Genomic DNA, 24278 nt, shown 5'->3' with positions numbered 1-24278 from the left:
GCTTAGCAGTAAAAAGCGCTGACTGCTCTTCCAGAGGACTAGGGTTTAAATTCCCAACACCTACAAGGTGGCTTACAGCCATTTATAACTCATCTCAGGGGTTCTGATGCCTTCTGGCCTCCACAGACATGGTACCCATGTTGTGCATAGACTTACATGCAGAGAAAATATCCATAAATTGAAAATAAAAAGTTTAAAATTTGTGGGTTATGGTTTTTTTGTTTTTGTTTTGTTTGTTTGTTTGAGACAGGGTCTCACTATGTAACTTTTGCTGGCTTGAATTTGATATGTAGACCAGGCAGGCCTAAAAGATCACAGACAACTGCCTGCCTCTGCCTCCTGAGGGCTGGAATTAAATGTGTGGACCACCACTCCTGGCTAAAAAATTTTAAAATAAATCTTAACATTAAGTTACAGAAATATGTTTTTTTTTTCCTTCTGGTGTGCATTTGTTTTCAATTTGGGGAGGGATGGTGTGTGTGGAAGTCAGAGGACAACTTTTAGATTTTAAGTTTCTCTGTAGGAATGTTTTGCCTGCATATATTGTACTGCATTCATGCCTGTGGAAACCAGAAGGAAGCATCAGATCACCTGGAAGTAGAAGGTTGTAAGAGGCTGATCATGGTCGCGCACGCCTTTAGTCCCTGCACTTGGGAGACAGAGGCAGATGGTTCTGTAGGAGTCCCAGGTCAACCACAGACACACAGTGATATACTGTCTCAAAAAAAAGTGGTGATAATATAAAATTTTATATCTATATAAATTATATGCATATAAATATATATTCTATGCATAATATATTAAGTATAAATTATATGCTATATATAATTTATATAAATGATAAATATATATTTATGTATTTTATAAATATAAAATTTAGAAAGCCCTATAAACTGTATGCCTCTCTCTGATTTGCTTGCTGTCTTCAGCTACGTTCTCTGCCTTCTCATGAGTTTTGCAGAATTCTTTCCTAAGAGGATAACTCAGCCATTTTCCAAGGATTCACCCAGGTTTCTCCATCTTGAGAAAATTCAAGACATCTCACTGATGAGCTCACTGGTTACAGACACTACAGGGTTGGTCCCTGAAACAAGAATTCTGATAAATATAATTCCATCCATGAATGGTAAAGGATCTTTTTGGTGGCTTTGTGTTTTCGGGACAGGGTCTCATCATGTAGCTAAGTCGGGCCTGGAACTCAGGTGCTCCTCTCTCAGCCTCCCCAGGGCTGGGAATGTGGGGAGGTGAGTGGCTGGCTGGTGGAGTATTTCTTTTCTTTTATTTGTTTGTTTTGAGTTTTTTGTTTTGTTTTGTTTTTTGTTTTGTTTTGTTTTTTCGAGACAGGGTTTCTCTGTGTAGCCCTGGCTGTCCTGGAACTAACTCTGTAGACCAGGCTGGCCTCGAACTCAGAAATCCGCCTGCCTCTGCCTCCCAAGTGCTGGGATTAAAGGTGTGTGCCATCACTGCCTGGCTTTCTTTTCTTTTAAATGTTGTATTTATTTTGTGTGTGCGTTCATGTGTGGGTGGAGGGCTTCCCAGGAGTAGTGAGACACACTTCAGAGGACAACTTTTGAGAGTAAGTTCTCTTCTGCCTTGTGGGTCCTGGAGATAGACCTCAAGTCATCAGGCTGGGTAAAGAGTACTTTAGCCCTCAGAAGTGCCTCACCAACCTGAGGGTTTTAATTCCATCCAGGTGGGGTTTAGGGGAGAGATCAATTCTTTTTAACTTTTGTACTTTGGTTGAAAAAGACTCCCGTGAGGTAAGTCCTGCATCTTTTGAAAATGTCTCTGCAAAGTGGTATCCTGAATAACCCCATCATCCCAGTGGGGATGAAGCTTGATCTTAGGGTTGATAAGGACACAATTGAGATGCTGAAGGAAAATAAACTGACTCTCATCACCTACCCAGAGGGGCTAGCATACATACAAAGAGATGTATGCTGTCAAATACCTGGAGTGTTCATCACTCACACAGTGAGGCCTCAAGTCAGTGTTGGATGAAGCTGTCCTAGCGGGGTTCTCTGTCCACAAATGCCTGTTGCTGTAAATGTCTGAGCCCCTCGTTCTTGGTCCTGACTCTGGACCTTGCTGAAAAACATCGGAGCCTTTGCATTTGATGCCAAGTTTTTGTTACAGACTAATTTTTTTTAATAAAGCCATTTTGAACTAATGGACCAGTCAGTAATTTTAAGGTTCTGTTTTAAATGTTAAGAGTTCCAACTTACAGTCTATTAAACTTCAGCTGTAAAATGAAAACAAACAAAACAACAACAAAGGAAAAGAGTCGCCACTGCTGACCTTTTCTCCTTCACTTCCAGGTGACGTAAGAATCCAAGCACTGTGAGGCATCCTTAGAAAATATCGCTGACTATAAACCACTTTAACCCATCCCTCTTAGCTGTGGACCATAAATACAATAGTCAATCTGAATGGCTCCACCCCACAGAGTGAAATGAGAAGGGTGCCCAGGTTAGTTGATTCTCTAGGTTTTCTTTTTTTTTTTTTAAATATTTTTATTGATTTATATGAGTACACTGTAGCTGTCTTCAGACATAGCAGAAGAGGGCATCAGTTTGCATTACAGATGGTTGTGAGCCACCATGTGGTTGCTGGGAATTGAACTCAGGACCTCTGGAAGAACAGCCAGTGCTCTTAACCGCTGAGCCATCTCTCCAGCCCTCTCTAGGTTTTCTTATGGTGTCCTTGACCTCTCTGACTCCTTCAAACTGGAGGGATTAAGTGTGAGGAGGATGGAGGGAGAGAAAACTGGACGAGAGAACCATAATCAGTAGCAGGAGCCTCTCTGAGACAAGATAGAAACCTAGGGCAATGGAAATTCCCAGGAATCTATGAGCGTGACCCTAGCTAAGACCCCTAGCTTCGGTGTATATGGACCTGAAACAGCCATCTCTTCTAATGGCAAGACTTCTAATGGAGGGATGGGATCACCAGCACAGCCACAAAACCTTCCACCCACAGTTGTTCCTGCCACTATGGTGTGCAGGTATAAGAGGGAACAGAGATTGAGGGTACGGCCAGCAGGTGACTGGCCCAACCTGTGTAACTTGCCATGAGAGAGCCCACCCCTGTCACTATTAGTTAGTAATACTCTGCTATGCTTGCAAACAGGAGCCTAGCACAACTGTCATCCAAGGCTTCACCAGCAGCTGATGGAAACAGATACAGGAATCCACAGCCAAACATGAAGCGGAGTTCAGGGAATCTTGTGGAATAGGAAGGTCTACATCTTGATCCAAAGACATTAAGGAAAGACTTCGTGCCACGCCAGGGATAGCTTGAGCATTTATGAGATCCCAAAGTCCACCTATACAGTAACATACTTCCTACAACGAGGCCACACCTCCTAATAGTGCCACTCCCTATAGGCCAAGCAATCAAACATATGAGTCCATGAGGGCCATACCTATTCAAACCACCATACCAAAGAAACGAAACCAAACCAAACAAAACAAAAAACCCAAAACCTGAAAAGAGAAACCAGACTATACTGTTACTTTAAAAATTGGTTAAGTGCCGGGCAGTGGTGGCACAGGCCTTTAATACCAGCACTTGGGAAGCAGAGACAGGTGGATCTCTTGTGAGTTTGAGGCCAGCCTGGTTTATAGATTGAGTTTTGGGACCAGCAAAACTACACAAAGAAACCCCATTTGGAAAATCCAAAACCAGACCAAAACAAAAATACAGATCTGTTTCGTTTAAATTCCACTCATCTTGCTTCCTGTGTAGCTCAAGCTCCAGAGCTTGCCTGCCTCCTGAGTTCTGGGGTTACATACATGCACTGCCTGACGGAAGAATGGTTTTTGTTTTTCCCCTCTTCCCTTCTCCCACTCGCTTCAGCCCAAAGGTTTTTTATTTATTTATTATATGTAAGTACACTATTGCTCTCTTCAGATACCCCATTAGAGGGCATCAGATCTCATTATGGATGGTTGTGAGCCACCATGTGGTTGCTGGGATTTGAACTTATGACCTCTAGAAGAACAGTTAGTACTCTTAATCGCTGAGCCATCACACCAGCCCCGGAATGAATGTTTAACCCACAATAAAGTTTATGAAGGTGCAGACGAAATTGAAGGACGGTGATGGAGCTGACCAGGTGCTGCTGTGCTTCTCCACCAGCCCACTGCGAGCCCACTGCGAGCCCACTGCGAGCCCACTGCGAGCCCACTGCGAGCCCTCTGGGAGCCCTCTGGGAGTCCTCTGCGAGCCCTCTGGGAGCCCTCTGGGAGCCCTCTGGGAGCCCACTGCGAGCCCACTGCGAGCCCACTGCGAGCCCTCTGCGAGCCCTCTGCGAGCCCACTGCGAGCCCACTGCGAGCCCACTGCGAGCCCTCTGCGAGCCCACTGCGAGCCCACTGCGACCCGAGCCCACTGCGACCCGAGCCCACTGTGAGTCCACTGCGAGCCCACTGCGAGCCGAGCAGACTGCAAGCCCCTGCCTGCTGCGGAATGTTCAATGAGACGGCGAGGCAGGCTTGAGTGAATGAATGGCCACAGTGAGGGTTGTGTTAGGTGAAAGAGTTTGTCAGGATGGCCTACCATCTAAGGAAGCAGAAGACTGTCCAAGTTCCAGGGCCAGGGCCAGAGGCTCCATTTTGGCCTGTTCTTTGGCCCAGGGCATAAGGGCTGAGAAAATGTTAGTGCTCTGTGAACTTTTTCTAGAAGATATACAGAGGTGCCTACTCTCCCCAAATAAGGCACCAAAACCAGCTGAAAGTACAAGTCTACTGAAGTCCAGCTTGGCAAACCAATGAGTTTATTGGGTATTTACAAAGCGTGGGTAATTGATTACTTAGAGGAGAAAATCCCAAAACATCTGTAAGAGTCTCACGCCAGCACAGATGTTGACTTCCTTATGGAGTATATAGATGGAGTCTCCCTTTCAGCAAGCCTTCCACATTATATACTCTAGCACTTCCTGAGAACGAAGACTATGAATATCTGAGACAGAATAGCACACAACTGGCAGGGGGGAAGGGAGGAGGAGGGACTGAGATGGCAGGCCCTTTCTTCTATGAGGGCCTATCTTGAGGATCACCTGGAATAGTCACAGCTCCTTCTGATGCTGGTGGTAAAGGCTGATAGGCTCAGAGGATAGTATCCTACAATAATAGGATTTCCTATGGAGAATGTGATATGGAGGGGCAGGAACACCTGGCTCCCACAGGTAGACAGGAGACCCCGGGTCCTCTTACGTGTTGATATTACAGCTGTATGTCACCACAAGGCATCCCAGACATGTGGCTGCATGGCCTTGGGGAGGTGACTCCAGTTGCTAGGACTGAGTGTGAGGAGAACTGGTGCAGGTGTATGAGTCACAGTGAGCCTGTCCTGTGGCATCCCAGTCACATGTCTGATGCCAGGATCCTGCCCCACAGCTCATTCAGTGCTTCCACGCCACTTTCCTCCCTGGCAAGCAGAAGCCATATTTGCTGTTTTCTGGGAAGCTAGGAAGACCTATGCTCTCTCTGCCCATCACTTAACAGCCAGCCAGACTGAAGGATGGAACTGGGGCCTGGACCACATGGGCCACAGTTCAGAAATGTTCCCATTTCATCTTGTACAGATGATGGGTCTGTGGTCGTGAGAACTTAGGGTCACCAGGAAAGACAGCAGCTTCAACCCAAGGCTCTAAGACCTGAAGAAGGCCGAAGGCAAACACAGTGGGGGTGGTAGTACTTAATGCAAAGGCTTTGAGGCCAGACTGGGCCTCTTCAGTAGAGCCTTTATCTCTGCCCGAGGCTGCTGGCATGTGTGCTGAAGATGGTTGAGGTGGCACAGTGAAGCAGGTTGGAGCCTCACTTGCTGTCAGAGTTTGCTGGGCTGTGATGACTGGACAGGACAAGTGGGTGCCATAACATGTATGTGGAGGTCAGAGCACAACCTTGTGTGTCTTTCCTCACCTTATACCTTGAGACAGGGTTTATTGTTTGACACTGCTAACTTAGCCTGGACTAGCTGGTTGGTAAGCGTCCAGTGTCAGGAGCCATAATAGGACAAGCTAATAATTAGCAGTTGATCATCCTGAAATGCTTGCCTTGGATTATTATCTGCGACAAGTGTGCCACATCAGCAAGGCTATGCTGGTCATATTTTAGGAAAGATCCTGCTATTAATATGCTTTTCCTATTATTATTATTATTAAACATATATAACAATCACTAAGCAATAGCACTCCCCTTTGGAGCAGATCTCTGCAGACCCACGAAGATGTACTGTCTTGTAGTGTTGCTATATAGACAAATAGACAACTTCTTAAGTCTTAATGATGATCCTATAAGAATTCCTAAAATTATATCAATGATTATTAAGCTCTTTTATAGTGGGACTGCTATTAGCTCCCTTTCTGATAGTCAAACTGCAATGAGAACTCTGCCAGTCTACCAAGTGTCATCAGTTAACAGCACTTAGATAGTAACCAGACTCTCTCCTGCTCAGAGCACATTCCAAGGTGGTTGTAAAACAATTAACCAAGGGTCACTAAAAGGGAACTCACGATTTATTGTAGGTGCTAGGACAGAAGAGAAAATATTGCCTGGGTTTATCTATACAAAACTTCACTAATTTCTTAGTTATAGTTTTAAACCTTCATTGAACCTGTGGAGCTAGACAGGTGATAGATGTTTAGCCAGATAATTATTCCTAATGGATATGCATGTAAACATTCTCTGTTGTAAACTTCTATTTCAATTTATGATTTGAATTTTGCTGTGAACTTGTGATGAACTTTATAACATGTGATCAGGTACTCCGAATGATGTATAAGACAAAGGGACGTTCGTTAGTGGTCACTTTACTTCTTTCTCTCTCTCTCCCACACTTCCCCTCTCTCTCTCTCTCTCTCTCTCTCTCTCTCTCTCTCTCTCTCTCTCTCTTTCCCTTCTTCCTTCTTTCCTGCTTAGAATCTCTCTACTTAGAATTTTTCCTTTGTTAGATTTTTTTCCTTTTCCCCACTTAGAACCTTCCCACTTTTCCCCTTAGATAACTTTCATAGGAAACTTATTACACTTAGCAATAAACTATAACTTCTTTAAGTGTCTTTTCTTCCTGTGACCTCAAACCAACAGACCTAAGTTAGAGCCTAGCAGCACCTGCAGAAAGAGTACTAAGGTTATTTGCCTAATTCCCTGCTGTCCCTTGGCTGAGGTGTTAAGTGCCAGAAACTGCAGTTTCCGGACAGAGGATACCAGAGGGCAGGCCAGCTACAGTAGCCTAACCCTAAGTCTTACCCCGCAGATGCCGACGCTCTTCCAATTCCCATCCCCCTCGGCTGCCTCAAGAAGAACCGACTGACAGGAGGAGAAGAAAGAAGATCACCTTCTCCTCCCACCAAGCCAGGTACAGCTCTGGGCAGTCCAGTAATTCTCACCTCTGCCTCCTATCTTGCCATAAGGCTGAAAGGCCCCCCCGGATAGGGGAGACCCCCACTCAAACCACAGGAGATTACGGCCACCCAGTGACTTACGAGACACCGATCTTGATGCAACCACAAGAGGCTTTATTTGGGGATCAGTCGGCTGAGGCTGAGGCCGAGGCTCACAAGAGGAACGTCGACCCCGAGGCTCAGGAGCAAGGGGTATTTAAAGGAGAAAAACACAAACTAGGGGGGTGAAGGGGGAAACCAAGAGGGAACAGCAGAAAATCTCAACCCACATCATAAAAATAGTAGAGAATTCTTAACTCATTATTTAGCTGGTCATAAACCAGGGTGGGGAGTGGGAAACATCCTGTACACATTCTATTCAGGAATGTGACCTTAACCTGATCATCGTAAGCAGCCATTTCCTGGAGTAACTCAGCCAACTTGTGTCGTTAGTTCTGCTATCCTTTGTCTGAATGACCTGGCTGACCTGCCCCCTGGCTAGTTCTTTCTTTGGGTGGCCAGCTAGTTCCTGGAACCTAGGCCTGTGAACTTGCTAACCTCAATTCAGATGGGGTCCCAAACTTCTCTATGAATTTTTACATTCTTTCAAGGCATGCTGGGACTACAATGGCGAGCCACTGCAGCTGGCATTGCATGGGACCTGGGGATCTGAACTGAGGTCCTCCCACTTGCACGGCAAGCACCTTACCCGCTAAGCCATTCTGAACTTATCATTTACCCTGCATTTCTGTGTCCCCATAGAGACTACCCCATTCCTGCTGTCAGGGGCAGTCTACACTGGTCTAAAAGTACTCACTATGAAGTCAACATCACTGCCTAATGCACCCTTAGAATGGCCCCAAGGAGCTATCCAGGAAGGCTCTCAAGTATCCTGTATCCCCCAGGCAGCTACATGCACAAGACTTGTGGCTTAATATTGGCATAGGCCTTTCTGGAGAAGCTATAGTCAGCTGACTGCGGAGTAAGTGTGGAAACTGTCTTCTTTCAATAGCAAGCATGGGGCTGGCCTTTAGATGGCCTTTAGTCTTGTGGTCCTCTTGAGGTGAGTGGGCATGGTACCTCTGGGAGCACCATCAACACCAGAGTACCATCCTCTGTGCAGGATACTGTGAAGGACCAGTTTAGCCTTTCTGTCTCCTGGTCCCTTGAACAAACGGGTCTCTGTCCCAAAAGGTAGACTATCTGAAGTGAGGTAAGGAATTCCAAAGGAACAGCCCAGCCTGGAGATCTGAGTGAGTGATCAGAACCAGGTACCCGAGCGCACAAGCCAAGAGGCAAGAACAGCAAAATGAAAGATAGCAGGGAACCATGCTGCCCAATGTGCCACTGTTTACTTTGAAAAGCCTTCAGGCAAAGTGAGGGACACTGGAAGCTGACCCTTAGGACCAGTGGGAAGCTGCTTAGTGTCCTAGCCTTAGCCAAGTCAGGGTAGCTGGTGTCCCTTACATCTGCTTTGATCTATAGTCAAGCCCACAGCCCCTCAGCTCACAACACTGTGACCCATGACAGCAGCTTTCTCTTCAGTGTCCTGGCACCTGGGTACAGCCACATGCCTCCAGGTCCTGCTCTCAGTGGTTCTTGGCTGATTCCAGATCTCAGGGAGTGAGCAGGTGCTGTGTGGATCCTCCTGAGTCTGCTGAACGGACACCCTCAACCTCTGCCTGGCCCTGAGTGGCTGTCTTGCTGAGTAACTTTTGCTTTCTTTTTAGCAGGAAGAAACCCACATGGGAATCCCCTGAGTTGTCCAATAATCATAATGACTCACCCACTTCCCTGCCAGTGAGTGAGGTGAGTCCCCACAGTGTCATCCACTTCTGCACTGGTGGGTGGGGCAGTGAGAGCACATCCCATCTCTTGACCTGGTCTAATTCTGTATACACTCTGCAGACCAGCCCCCTTCCCCAACCCCAGAGAGTGCACATAAAATCTCCTAGTAGAAAAGTCTAGAGTGACATTTTCGTGGCAGCAGGTATTGCACTGGTTTAGTGTTGCTATGGTAATGCCAGTCTCTGGCTCTGTTTCCTTTAAGGGCTGTGGGCACCCTGTTGCTAATGAAATCTTTGGTGGATGTGGGGGAGGGGAGGTCTGGAGACAGAGCACACCTGCATTTTACCCTTAGGGAGCAAATGCTCTACACTGAAAGAGCTTACTTTCAGGCTAGGCTACTAGCTTCTCAGGCCCCTCGCACCCCTCAGGCAATACCTCCTCCCACTGGTAGAGAACGCTCTGCAGGTGAAGACTCACTAGTGTGAATAAGCTTCATGGCTGCTTGGAGGCAAAGGCTCCAGGAAGCTGCTTGACTCAGCGGCTGCCTGAGCTTTAGCAAAAGAGGACAACTTTGCTGTCCTATTGGTGGAATTCCTGATTCAGTTAGGAGAATTCCAGCTCCTACCGGAGCAAGGGTGCAGTCAATGTGGTAGGATCAGCAGCGCCTGCTGTAAGCAGCTTTTGTTTTCATAGCTGCAAGATCTCACTTGGACTCCCTCAGCTCCCAGAATCCTTGCGATCTTCATTAAACTGCTACCAGAATTTTTAGGGTCAGAGTCTGTTTTGGCATCTCTAACAAGCCATGCTCAGTCATTTGTTCTCAGTAAGCTAATTAGAGGGGAAATTTTCCAGTGAAAAGCAGAAAAGATCTATTCAATGTGTCCACATTAGAAAAAAACCAGAGATTCAATGACACAGCCACTACCATATCTACCTCTGGGGTCCTGAAGTAATGAACCTCAAGTAGAGGCTGGAGGAATGCATCCCTAAGTGGGCTGGGTCAAGGCGTGGTCCTGCCCATCATTGACTCATCCTTGTCTCAGCTGTCTGGCCTGCAAGATGACTTGAAGTTGCACATCTCTTCCCAGGAGACAAGTTTCTACCTGAGTTGAACCCAGGCTTCAGCCTCCCCCTCCCCTTGTACCTGCCTTCCATTCTTGAAACCTCTCCCACAACAGAGAGAAAAAAAATCTTGTCGCGGATGCTGTAGTATGTCAATGTGTCCACACTTCTTTGCTTGTAAATATTCGTTGCAATGTTAACTCTTTAAACTTTTTTTTGTTTGTTTTTTCGAGACAGGGTTTCTCTTGTAGCCCTTGCTGTCCTGGAACTCATTCTGTAGACCAGGCTGGCCTCGAACTCAGAAATCCGCCTGCCTCTGCCTCCCAAGTGCTGGGATTAAAGGCATGCGCCACCAACGCCCGGCCTCTTTAAACTTTTAAAATTACATTTATTCGACTATTTGTATGTGTGATTAAATAAATTTGTGTGTGATTAAATAATGCATAAATCCTTGCTCTTCTTCCACGATGTGGACCCAGGGATCGAACTCGAGTTACATTTGGTGACAAGTGACTTTACTCACTGACGTCTACAAGCACCAGGTAACAGAGCGACCGCGACTGTCCCAGGAGGACCTTCGCCAACCAAGAGAGGCTCAAGCCTGCCAAGTCTTCACGGACTTGGCCAAGAAGGGAAACAACCAGCTTAGCACCGCCCCCCGCGCTGTGATGACCAATCACCGCTCACTGCGGTTCCCTGCTCGCTCCTGGTAGGTTCCTGCTTTCGTCTGTCAGCGGGTAGATTCAAGGCGGCCTATTTGACAAATCGACGCCCGCTGCCGCTCCCCGTGAGCTCCTGGTAGGCTCACGCGTCTGTCCGTCAGACGGGGCGGGCCGCGGCAGCGTGGGTGGTTCCCGGCGAGCGCTGAGTTCCGGGCACGCGAAGACCCTTGGGTGAGGCGGCGCGGATCTAAGAGGGTGGTCGACTCTCAGCTGCGGCCGGGCCGGGGTCAGGCGCGGGCTGGGAGTGGCGGTTGGGGGTCAGATGCGGGGCCGCCGCTGTCTGGGCGAGGTGGGTGGGTAGACTTTTCGGAACGGTGGAGCCGGAAACTGAAAGTCGCGGGAGGGGGGGCCGGAAAAGTTCGAGACGCCCGCAGCAGTGCGTGGCTGGCAGCGCGCCTACCGCGGTGGCTCGGGATCACGGTACTACGGTCCGTGCCCCGGATCTCGGTCCGGGATCGCGACTGAGCCCCACGAGCCTCGCTTGTGCCTTGCTGGGCTTGAGCGAACACCTGGTTTCCCGGGGCACTTTTACAGCTCACCTCCCTCGCACTTAGGCTTTTTGGATTTTTCAGTCAAATTTGGTCTGGCACTCTCAGTACCCAGGCGTCGCCTTTTCTGATTCTGACACCACCTCCCCCATAAGGCCTCTTCCCTGTTGGTTGGTAGCTTACCTTCCCTGTCCTTATTCTTTCAGCTCTCACCTTTCTGCCCCTCAGAACCTGTTTCTGGAAACTCTTGATTTTGTAAAGCAGTCTGGCCTCAAACTCACACAGATCTGCCTGCCTCTGCCTCCCGAGTGCCTGTGCCACCACCACCACCCTGGAAGCTGTCTCGATGGGATGTATAAGTGTCAGGGTGTGGAGTCTGATCCCAGGGCTCTTTCCTTCTTGACGCCTACCTAGTGGTTGGACCTAGTGTATATTCCTCATGATGGACGTGAAGCCCCAAGTAGGTGGTAAGGACATGAGATTGATTAGAAATCACAGGCATACTCCCAGCAGTCCCCAAAATTGGAGAAGCAAACTTTCAGCTCCTTGAACATAGTGCAAGGTCGTTATTGTCTTGCCTGCAACTCACTAGCTTGGAAGTTCCTGGCTACCAGTCCCCCAGTTGGCCTTGCTACCATGGCCCCTCCCTGCCTGTGTAACTGACTAAGAAAGGTGGTATTTAGTGACCCAAAGTTACTGTTTTCAGGTGGAGGCCCCAAGCAATCCCAATTGATATTTAAGTCTTTTAAAAATCAACTTTATTGCTGCATACTTACAGATTTATAAGTACTTGAGTTTTAAACAAAAGCTGAAAAGTTGTTTATCAAGCCGAGTGTGTACAGCTGGAAGTCTTGAGTGCTGTCAGCAGAGTGTCTGTGGTCTGAACTGGTGGCTCCTTGCCTGTCCAACAGGTCTTTGCGGTGTTTATCTATTGGCTGTTTCTTTTCCTGGGACCCCCTAGTCTGTACCTGAACCAACTATTCTCTGACAATACAGGCTGCTTGGAACCCTGTTACTTTTCTCGTGTTTGCTAGTCACCATGGGGCACGGCTTGGTCCTCAGGGGTATCTCCACTACCTCCACACACCTGAGCAAGGGTCATGTGCACTCACTGTACGTCTTACTGGCTCCTGCACTGCAGCACATGGAAGCTTTCCGTCAGAGTTCTCTGGGCATCTCTGGGCTGCGGTTCCTCTTGCACCAATGAAGTAGCAGCAGACTGGACTGCCCAGTGGACATGGCAGCAGTCAACTTGGAGAAAACCTTCTTCCAAGAAGGAAGTGCTTCCTGCCTGTCCTCTCACTACTGTTTTCTAAGAGTTGGTTTGGGGTTTCCTTCTTGACGGTGGGATGCCAGCCCCCACTTCCCATGTAGTTGCTACATGACTTGTCAGTGTAGCCTGGCAGCTGGGTTCCATGGGGTGGGAGCTTTTACAGGTGTGGGCAAGATGACCTGGAGAAGAAAAATAATCTAGAAAAAATTGTCCATAGGTCCTGTAGACTATGTCAAAGATGGGGTATGCAGCTTCAAGGCGTATGTTGGGCATCTGTCCTCCCTGTGTACTGGCCCTGGCCCCTTTACACAGAAGGGTGGAGGCCACCTGGATGCCACACTGGACATCCATCCCATAATTGTAGTGTGCTTGCTCTGTTCATGTCCATAGAGGAGGAGACCCAGTGGCTGCTGCACCTAGGATCTGGGACCCACGTGGGAGTCAGTATCTGGGGCAGGTTGTAATTTCAGTGGGTAGGAACTGGAAGCTTGATCAAAAGAAAATCAAGGATTTGGAACCTGGACATGTCTTAGGGTTGGGGTACTCAGAGTGCAGAGTTGAGGGAGGAGGTGAATTTGTGACAGGCTGGACAGTTGTGTTGCACAAAGGGATTCTGCTGTGTACCAATGCCAGCTGGACTGTGTAGTTACTGATGTGGCTGCAGCCGTCAGTAAAGGGCCCAGGAGAGAAAGCTGTAGAAGCTGTCATCCCTCCTTCCTCTTTCTAGCTTGTACTCCTGGCCTTCTGATGGCCAGGTCCTGGAAATCAGGCTTTTATGTTGGGATGGTACAGATGTGTAAGAACTGGTTGGAGCCAGGAATAGGACAGATGGAGTTGGGCAGCTTTAGCTTTCATGACCAGAGCTGGGAAGCCACTGAGGTTGTGAGCTGAGTAGGCCCAGACTTCATGCTGTGTGGTAAAGATCCCTATGACTCCCAGGAGGCCACAGTGGCAGCAGAGAATCTATGCAGTCAGGGTTGGAGCCGTTATGTTTGAGTGTTTGTTATGTTTGAGTGTTGAGGTTCTTAACAGAGCCCTGGTGCTCCACAGAGACCTGGTGAGGGGAGGGGGGAGAGTGAGGGAGGGAGAAAGGGAGAGAGACTCCAGGGGAGGAGAGGAGAGATTTAAATTCCAATCTGTTATTGCCAGGCATGTAAGACTGAAGCAGAAGAGATTGCTAAGGGGCATATCTGGGAGGATAGACATGGAGTTTAAAGCCCTACTGTGTGTTGTGGCCTTTTTTAAATTAAAGAAGGTTTACTTAAAGTTATTTTTTGTATTTTGTGTTTGTCTTCATGATGTCTGTGCACCACATGACCGCAGTGTCTGCAGAGGCTATACGAGGCATTGGATCCCCAGAAACTGGAGTTACACGGGTGGTTTGTTAACTACCATCATGGGTGCTAGGAACCAAATTCTGGTCCCCTCAAAGAGCAGGGAGAGGTCCCAGCTGCTGAACCATCTCTCCAGCCCTATATTCCGTGACCCAGGATACCCTTACGCAGTCCCACATATTTCCTGTTGATTAAATTAATTTGCTCTTAGGTGGTTGTGTATATAACTGCTTTCTGATGAGTGGTGCCCCACACCCAGGTCAGTATTCCTTATAAAACCTGTCCTGCATTCATATCTTGATGGAGTTTTTTGGTGCCAGCTTGGGGTTTGGACGTGGTGTCTCACTGAGTTGCTCAGGCTACCTGTAAGCTCTAGAGAATTTCCTCTCACAAAGCAGATACAAATGTGATGCCAGGAGATGCATCCATCCACTACAGAGAAAGAGAGTCAGATCTGCGCTCCTGCCCAGGGCTAGTCACCCTATTGGGCACTTAGAGCAGATGTAAGTTATACATATTCTCTATGAGCTGGGACACAGGGTCATTTAGTTACATATGCAGAATAGTGATTGACTAAGGGATGTGCCAGCTGTGTCCTGCACGTGAGCGACACCAGTACAGCCCTGTCTTGGTGCTGTCATCACTGTGCAGGTCCCCTTCAGGAGTCTCAGCCTTAGACATGGATGAGCCCCTTTTGTAAAGGGTGCCTCCACGAATGTGTGGCAGTCACTGTGTTGCTGTTTAGTGGTTCCTAGGGGTGACCAGGGGGAGAGGACATGCAGAAGTTGTGGTGCAGAAGTTGTGTGTACTTGTCTTAGACCTCAAAGGTTTATAGTTAAAAATGCTTTCTGCTTGTGCTCTTCAGTAAGTTGCCCTATTTTAGGGGAATGGGTGAAATTTCTTCTTTGAGACACAGAGAACAGTTCCATGTGAGCTCTGCAGACTGCTGGGCTCTGTCCAGGTAGGACTCTTGCTTCTGGACTCAACACCCTCAGCCAAAGGTTGGTTCACAGAATCCAACACAAAAAGCAGAGACCAGATGCTAGTTTGGAGCATCTGAAAAACATTTGTTGAAAAGAAGGTGACAGGTGACAGCTGTTCGCAGTGCATTGTGAATGGTGTGAGATTGTTTTACTATGTGTCATCAGAATCAGAGTGTGCTTGAAGGGAGAGTAAGATGCTTGTAAGTAACAGTTGTCTTTAAAATGAACGTTGCTTTGAAAGGCCATGCTTGTGTTTCTTTAGTCATGTCCTGTTGGTGCTTGGGTCTCTCTGTGATCTCTTGGGTCTCTGAGTACCTGATTACCAAAGGAGGCAAGAAGGAGGGCCTAGGGCTGGAGTGTTTGGGAGCAGCAGGTCAAGGGTCAGGGGTCACAGCATAGATTGTGTAGGTGTTGAGTAGTTGATGTTCTTCTGAGTGTTGCTTGGCACTATGGACGGTGGTGTTTAGGTGTGCAGAACAGAGGGCAGGGTGTCCGTCAGAGAAGGCAGGATTGGCCACAGAGTGGACCTAGAACCTATGGGCTTGATGAGTCCCTAGGGCAGGGAGGAGGGAGGTCTACCCTTGGCAGACTGGCCAGTCACTCATTTTTGCAGGCCAGTAGACCTAGAGTCAAGTGACTCACTGTGGCAGAGACCCACAGCCTGTTTTTCCACACCATAGCTTTCCACCAGTGGTTTGCTGGACACGGCCTTGTTCATGCCAGAGTGTGAATGCCCCAAGGCTTTGAGGGACATCAAGACAGCAGGGCAGGCAGGTCAGTGAGGCCAACAAGATTTGACGGAGGCTGCAAGGCCCTGTCCAGCAGTTGTGCAGGCATCAGGCACCCTATGCTGCTGTTGTTCTGGAGCCAGGGAATTGCCTCTGGAACTGAAGTGTGGGAATGGTCCTGGTAGGTGATTTGTTAACTGAATGAAAGGTGACTGGAGTTTTGCTGGGAAGAGGCCTCGGGAGATGCTGCTGCTCCCAGCTGCTTATGGCCTCCCTGTCTTCAGCATGTCTCAGATAGCAGACACTTTACAGTCTGTTTCTCAGGACACTTCACCCACTTCTTAAGCTCAGCTGAGACTGAACACCTGCTTCACAGCTAAGACCCTGGGAGGTCATGTCCGTCCTTCCAACCCACATTCCCAGATGCCCCCTTGTCTCCTAGGGACTAGCTTGCTCTTTTGAGAGCACCAGCTATACTCCCACACCCCTCAAAGGCTCTAAAGAACCCTGGTTGGCAGAAAGTGTGATTAGCAGCTGCCCCCAGCCTTTAGGCTGCCTCGGAGATGGAAGTACAGCCAGGAGGTGGAAATGGTGGTCTCCAGATGGGAGAGGCCATTGGCAGATGTGGAGGTACCATGCTGTTACTGCGGGTAGTCCAGGCCTCTCCACACCTGCCTCAGCTCAAGTAGACTTCTTTCTGAGACAATGGGGCTCGCTGTGTAATTACTCTGAGAGTTGAGAGGGAGCCCAGGAGAGGCTGCTGTGCTAGAGGATGAGGGAGGAGCTTGTCATTGAAGAGCCTAAGTTGATAGAAAAGGAAAACACGATGGACCAAGCAGAGGTGGCTCTTGTGGTGTGCGGGTGATGTTTAGAGGATGCGAGAGGAATGGGCTCCAGTTGGCTTTGAGTGCAGCATCTTGGAGAGGAGGCAGGAGGCAGATCTGGACTGATAGGAAGGGGGGCTTGAAGGCTGTGCTCCCCCTGCAGTGTGGAGAACGGATACCCAACAGGGAGCGCAGTGATCAGTGATGTACTATGTACTATAAGTGTGTCTTATGCTCAGGTGAGGCCACCTCCAGGGTGCTGTCCAGGACCTGCCCTGCCGGCCTATGGTATGCTTCAGAAGCCGTCCACCATCTTAACCCGTGTTTACTGTAGAGACTGAGTGTAGGCTGGAAGATGCTGACTGGTAGTGTCAGCGGGAAGTGTCCAGCCAGGATTGATAACAGCAGGTAGGAAGCTCATGAATTAGTTATTGTGGGTGCCACCAGGTCTGTCACTCTTATGGACATCTCTTCCCACATTTGTAGCAGGAGATTTGCTTCCCTTATCTCCGAAGCTTCCCAGAACTCTAAGATCCTGTTTTTACATCGTCTCTCAAGGTCAGTAGTGTGTAATGACCCAGGCGCCTCACAAGGTTGCCTCCCGGTAGATCCCTCCCTTCTTCCCTCTAGAGCAGCGGTTCTTAACCTGTGGGTCAAGACCCTTTTTGAGGATGAAACAATACTTTCACAGGGCTTGCCTAAGACCATCGGAAAATAGATACTTACATTACATGACAGCAGCAAAATTACAGTTATGAAGTAGCAATGAAAATAATTGTATGGTTGGGGGTCACCACAGCATAAGGGACAGTGTGAAAGGGCGCACCTAACGGAAGGTTGAGAAGACTGTTCTAGAGGATTGTTCTAAATTGAGGTATGATATGGTCTGTGTCTTTCTTTAGGTCTTTGTGGTGTGTGGGGGTTATAACTCACATGGCTGCAGCCAGTGTGACTCCCCCTGGCTCCCTAGAACTGCTGCAGCCTGGCTTCTCCAAGACCCTCTTGGGGACCAGGTTAGAAGCCAAGTACCTGTGTTCAGCCTGCAGAAACATCCTGCGGAGGCCTTTCCAGGCCCAGTGTGGGCACCGCTACTGCTCCTTCTGTCTGACCAGCATCCTCAGGTGTGCATGCCATTCTACTCAGGTGGGCAGGGGCAGGTGGGTGGCTTTGAAGTCAGATTGCACACTGTTCAGTAGAGTGGTTGCCAGTACAAATTCTCCATGGGGTCTAGCTCAAATCAAGAATGTAAAATTTATTATTTAAAAAACATTGATTGTTTCTGGGTGAGGTGGAACATGCTTTAATTTCAGCACTCAAGAGGCAGAAGCAGGGGACCTCTATGAGTTCAAGGTCAGCCTTATCTACAGCTGAGTTCTGGGGCTACCTTAAAAAAAAAAAAAAAGAACTGATCATAGCAAGGTATGGTGGTATATTCTCATTCTCTCTCTCTCTCTCTCTCTCTCTCTCTCTCTCTCTCTCTCTCTCTCATTTTTTGTTTCCAACTCTTGGGAGGTAGAGATGGGAAGATCAGAAGTTTAGGGTCATCCTTGGCTATGTAGCAAGTTTAAAACCAACCTCAGATCTGTGTCTCAAAAAATAACAACAGACATCAGAGAGCTGGCTCAGTGCATGAAAGCACTTGGTACAAGCTTGATGGGCTGAGTGTGGGCCTGAGATCCACACATAGTCAAAGAGAGAGCTGACTTGTCTTCTGACCTCCACCAGCACACCTTGCTACATGTTTCTATACACAGTAAATTTTAAAAATGTAACTAAAAAATTAAAAACAAAACAAGGAGGAAGGGTAGATAAAGTGCTTCCTGTGAAATCAAGACTGGAGTTTGGTCCTCTCCACCCTGTAAAAACTTGGGCATGGAAATATGTACTTGGAATCACATCGCATGCCTGGAGACGAGTTCTGTCTGGAAAAGCTGAGTGGCACCTGAGGAAGGCACCTGATATGTGACCTCCAGCTTCCACATATACATGTAGATGCACCTATAGTCTCTCTTTCTCTACCCCCTTTCTTCTCCCTCTCTATCTCCCCCCCCCACTGTCTCTCACACACACATTGGTTATATATTGAAGTACTATTTTTGGACATGTGGGATTAAATATTGGTTTCACGGGCACTCAAGGTTAGTGTGGGGATTATAGCTCCCTTAGGCTGCTCTGAGTGGGTAGATTGAATGTCACACGGGTCGGCAGCTGATGTGTGTCACTGCCGTAGTATGAAAGGGCAGCAGCAGTGCACGTGGAAAAGTAAACACACCCACGTTTTTCTGCCATGTATTTTGGAGGCTAGGGCCTGCAGTCAAGGCTTAGTAACAAAGCACTTACGTGGCACTCATGAAACCTTAGCTTGATCCCTGACATTACAAATTCAAAAAGAAAAAGGACAAGATGAGTTGTCCTTGCAGGCTCAGGCCCTGATACCTTTTTCCACATGGAACCCTCTCTTTTGTGACTTTTTATGATATTATACCGTTGGCATCCTAGTTTGATCAAAGATGAGAGAGGTGCAGAATGCAGTGTGGAGCCGGGCTGTGGGCTGAGCAGACAGTACTCAGGGATTCTCTCTCGGGAGCAGACATTTTAGTGGGACTTTGTGTTTCCTCTGTTCCCACCAGCTCTGGGCCTCAGAACTGTGCTGCCTGCGTCCATGAAGGCCTGTATGAAGAAGGCATTTCTATTTTAGAGAGTAGTTCGGTAAGTACACTGTATTGAGCTAAACATGTCAAAATGAACAGAAAGTGTTTAGCAGTTTTGTTCTGTAACACTGGTAACAGAATGAGAATTTGGGAGCTGAAGTGGCCTCTTCATGACTCTTTAGGGTTGGAGAGGCTGAGAAACATGGGTTGGCTGGTCCATAGTTACCTTCTGCCCCATATGCTGGCTGAGGAGGGTGGCACAGGTTGTTTTGGATAGGGTCTCTGATCTAGCTGTTGCTTCATAAACAGTAGGGTACTGGGAGAAGGTGTAACCCAAGGACGTTCCTGTTCCAGGCCTTTCCAGATAACGCTGCCCGCAGAGAGGTGGAGAGCCTGCCAGCTGTCTGTCCTAATGATGGATGCGCCTGGAAGGGGACCTTGAAAGAGTACGAGGTAGGTGGACATTTCTGTTCTGGCCTCGTGGCTATGTCTCCAGCAGTGGGCTTTAGAATTACTTATTTATCTTTATGCGCATTTGTGGTCTGCTTGCATGCATGTCTGTGCAAGGGTGTTGGACCCTCGAAACTGGAGTTACAGACAGTTATGAGCTACCTATGGGAAACTGAGCTGGATCCTCTGAAAGAGCAGCCAGTGCTCTTAACTTTTGAGTTATCTCTCCAACCCGTACAAAACAGTTCTCATGAAAGCCGTGTTCCACTCTTGCTAGAACTGGCCTGGCTAATGTATGTGAAAAAAGTTCCTCTTTAGAGCTGGGCATGGTGCCACACACCTTTAATGCAGGATCTCTGAGTTCAAGGCCATCCTGGTTTACAGAGTGAGTTCCAGGACAGCCAGGGTTTCATAGAGAAACCCTGTCTCAAAAAAAAAAAACTGAAAAGAAAGGAAAAAAAGGAACTTTTCCTTTATTTGAGTATACCTGTGATCCCAGGACTTAGGAAGGTGAGAATGATGAGTTCAGGGTTAGCTGGGCCTACTTAGAGAACTTTGGTTTTGTTTTGTTTTGTTTCTTTCTTTGTTTAAAGAGTATCCCATCTGAAACCCAAATAGTGCAGATAGGCCTGTACCATATACCCTTGTCACTTCTTTCCAGGTCTGAGTTCCCTACTCTACCCCAGAGGTACAGTAGAACTAGAGTACCTTATGTAGGAAGCTAGTGCTGGGCTGGAAAGATGGCTCAGTGGTTAAGAGCACTGACTGCTCTTCCAGAGGTCCTGAGTTCAATTCCCAGCAACTACATGGTGGCTCACAACCATCTATAGTGGGATCTGATGCCCTTTTTTGGTGTGTCTGAAGAGATCAACAATGTACTCACATGCATAAAATAAATAAATAAATCTTTTTTAAAAAAGAAGAAGCTAGCACCACATTGGCCTTGGCAATACCATGTGTTGCTTCAGCTGCAGATTTTTAATTTTTTGCTGGAAACTGCAGCTTTTAAGCCCAGTGGGATTCTGTGGTGTATATTATATTCACCAGGGTTTTCTTTATTGTTATTTGTTTTCTGTTTCTTTTTAGTCGGTCTTTCTATAGCCCTGGTATCCTGGAATTCACAGAGATCCGCTTGCCTCTGCCTCCTGAGTTCTCAAATTGAAGGTATGCACCACCGTGCCTCACTCACAAGAGTTTTCTTGTTGTGAATTGTGTTGACTTTGGAAGTTATTCAAGTAGTAGGTACATTTGTTTTGGTCACAGAAAGACATCTCAGAGGCCAGGAGAAGAGGTGGTATATGAATGGTGCCAGTGGAGTGGGGACATTAGTGTGAGCCTTCTGTCACCTTTAGGCATCTTCAGTTAAATGTGCATCACAGAGGCCATTACGTGGTTAGGTGACAGCACTCCAGTCCACCAAGTCTCTCATTCCTTTTGTTGCTCCAGTCAACAACCTTCAAAGAAGTTCTTGTCTCTGTTGGACATGGTGATGCACAGCTATGGTCCCTGGTCTTGGAAGGCTGCGACAGGAGGACCATGAGTTCAGAGGAAGCCCAGGCTGCTAATGAGGCCTTGTCTTTCCTGTGCCTGCCATTGGTGTGTGGCCACATGTCCTGTGACCTGTTGAGTGGTCACACTCTGTGACCTCCGGTCTTGGGTTTCATTCTGTAGCTGAGCACTGTGGGCTTCACTTGGGTGAACAAGAAACTAGTCAGTTGTTTCTAGCATGGTGTCAGGACACGATCAAGAGTGACAGTCCACACTAGATCCTTAAAGGGAAATACTTAGTGTTGTCTGTGAAAGAGATGGCTCCTAGGGAAGTAACATGGTCAGGGAATTGGGTGGATGCAGGAAAGTGTGGGTGTAAGGGCATGGAGCCTATAAACCTGGTTGCTCTTGAAGGTGTTTTGAGAGACCTCTGGGGCAGCTGGAATAATTCTTCCCAGGCCTGTGTTAGGCTCTAGATTCCTCCGAGATTTCTGTACCTCCAGGCCTGTGGTATTGGAGGTCACTGACTGTGTGGGCCTCTGACTGATGGCCAGGGACTGCAGCCAGGCCATGGGCTTGGTGCCATGTGGCTTTGTAGGCATGCAGGGTGGAAAGTCCCTGGCTGCACCCTTTGAGAGCTCTGGAAAGTCCCTGAGATGCATTGGGTTTGATCACGTGGGAGGGCAGGCACAGCTCAACCTTAGCTGATTTTATTGATTAAAAACTTGTCACTTGGGGGCTGGAGAGATGGCTCAGCGGTTAAGAGCACTGACTACACTTCCAGAGGTCCTGAGTTCAAATCCCAGCAACCACATGGTGGCTCACAACCATCCGTAATGAGATTGGATGCCCTCTTCTGGTGTGTCTGAAGACAGCTACAGTGTACTCATCAATAAAATAAATAAATAAATATTTAAAAAAAAAAATAAAAAAAATAAAAAAAAAAAACTTGTCACTGGTGGCAAATGTCACAAGCTAGGGTAGAAATTACATCCTCTTTGTGCAGTCATTACCACAGATAATCCTCTCTCCTGCCTGTCACATATCTCTCTATTTCTTAGCTTTTACTGGAAGCTAAGATTGTAACTAAAACATTTTTTATAGTTTGAATTATTTAAAATGTTTGGAAAGATGGATTACAATCTTGCTTAGCCTGCCCATCATGGAGACTGCTCTCCTCAAAACCACTGTACAGACTCAAGTCACTGTATCCTCACTCCACTTTCAGAAACCAGGGATGCTGACTCCTAGCTGTACTAGACTGAGCTGCCCCATTACAGCTGGTCTCTAGGTGGGTGATACCCTTCAGGATGCTCTTCTACTGTACACACAGTGCACCCCACCCCCCATATCAGCTCCTGTGGTGGTTTGAATAGGTATGGCCCCCATAAACCCATGTGTTTGAATGCTTGGCCAGTAGGGAGTGGCACTATTAGGTGATGTGGCCTTGTTGGAGGAAGTGTGTCACTTTAGGGGGATACTTTGAAGTCGCCTACACTCAAGCTACGCCCAGTGTAACAGACAGTCCCCTTCTGCTACCTGTGGATCAAGATACAGAAGTCTGCCTGCATGCTGCCATGTTTCCCACCATGACAATAATAATAACTTCTGAACTGTAAGCCAGACAGCTCCCAACTAAGTAAGAGCAAGCCCCCAATTAAATGTTGTCCTTTATAAGAGCTGCCTGGGTCATAGTGTCTCTTCATAGCAATAGACCACTAAGGCACGGTCACTAGAGGAACATGGTGTTAGAAATCTGTTGGCTAAGCTATCTTTTTGTTTTCCTCCCTGTGCTACTGGGAGGGGGAGAGGGGTGACAGGGTTTCTTTATGTAGCCCTGGCTATTCTAGAACTCTATAGACCAGGCTGGTCTTGAACTCAGAGATCTTCCTGCCTCTGCTTCCTGAGTGTTAGGACTAAAGGTGTACACCATCCATGACTGGACGCCCTACATTAAGCTCATAGGTCAGTACAGGAAGCATACTTGGTACTGTGCAGCCTCCACTGTTCATCCACAGAACTCTCATCTTCCTAATGCCAACTCCATCTCCATGAATAGACTCCTCAGCCCCTGGAAACCTTCACCCTACTGTCTGTCTCTTGCTATGGACTCGTGTGTGTGTGTGTGTGTGTGCGTGTGTGTGTGTGCGTGCGTGTGTGTGCACGTGCGCGCGCATGCATGCATGCTCCCTGTACCTGGCTCGTTTCACTGAGTTTACAGAGAGGCTCAGAAACAGAAGACACAGAAGGAGCTACAGAGGAGGAATAGGCAAGAGACAAGCTCCAGCGGCTGAGACACAGTCCAGAGTAAGCCAGAAAAGACCCAACAGCAGAGCCATGAAGATCAAAGTTTGCTGCTCAGTTATCCAAACAACTCTGGAGAAAGGTTGTTCTGAGAACATAAGAGGGTGAAGGACCCTCAATCAAATCCTAGGAAGGAGGTGGGATTGTAGACAAGAAAAGCAGAAGTAGTCCATTCAGTCTTAAGTGCTTGGCAACCCCCAAGCTAGGATGCATAATGACACAGACAACCACACTAACGCTCAAGCCCAAGGGGCTCTGTGTGCCATGGTCCCATAACTCCCTGAGTGTGCAGCAACTAGCTATTGAACAAGCACAAAGAGGGCCTCAAGCTTTTATGCTATAACAGTTTACAGAAAGTAAGACTAACACACACAAGTAGTTAAGTTACTACAATTTAACTAAAAGGCTACTTACGACTTGGGGCCACTCCCTACTGGCCAAGCATTCAAACACATGGGTTTATGGGGGCCATACCTATTCAAACCACCACAGGAGCTGATATGGGGGGTGGGGTGCACTGTGTGTACAGTAGAAGAGCATCCTGAAGGGTATCACCCACCTAGAGACCAGCTGTAATGGGGCAGCTCAGTCTAGTACAGCTAGGAGTCAGCATCCCTGGTTTCTGAAAGTGGAGAGAGGATACAGTGACTTGAGTCTGTACAGTGGTTTTGAGGAGAGCAGTCTCCATGATGGGTAGGCTGGATAGCATGGACAGCAAGCCACTTGCATGTGCGGTGGCTACCTGCAGGCCTGCGTGCTGTCTTCATAAGCCACTTGCGTGTGCGGTGGCTACCTGCAGG

The 24278-nt window shown here is 47.8% G+C and overlaps 1 protein-coding gene across 2 annotated transcripts in view; it reads left to right on the top strand.

Annotated features, from left to right (window-relative positions):
* Nucleotides 1-11053: 11053 nt before the first annotated feature.
* Nucleotides 11054-24278, top strand: part of Traf2 (TNF receptor associated factor 2) — a 24100-nt gene continuing 10875 nt past the window's right edge. The window contains exons 1-5 of one of the 2 annotated variants that reach the window (XM_028772813.1): nt 13808-16993; nt 17072-17143; nt 17488-17706; nt 19216-19294; nt 19591-19689. In XM_028772813.1, the coding sequence (XP_028628646.1) occupies nt 16941-16993; nt 17072-17143; nt 17488-17706; nt 19216-19294; nt 19591-19689 (522 nt within the window). In that variant the 5' untranslated portion in view covers nt 13808-16940. Of the gene's footprint in view, nt 11127-13807; nt 16994-17071; nt 17144-17487; nt 17707-19215; nt 19295-19590; nt 19690-24278 lie in introns of those variants that run through there. The other variant, XM_028772814.1, reaches the window with a different exon arrangement.

Source organism: Grammomys surdaster, unplaced genomic scaffold, assembly GCF_004785775.1.
Source record: "Grammomys surdaster isolate TR1022 unplaced genomic scaffold, NIH_TR_1.0 219, whole genome shotgun sequence".
NCBI classification, from domain to species: domain Eukaryota; kingdom Metazoa; phylum Chordata; class Mammalia; order Rodentia; family Muridae; genus Grammomys; species Grammomys surdaster.
The sequence above is the reverse complement of the archived record's forward strand: the minus strand, read 5'-3'. Positions and strand labels throughout refer to the sequence as shown.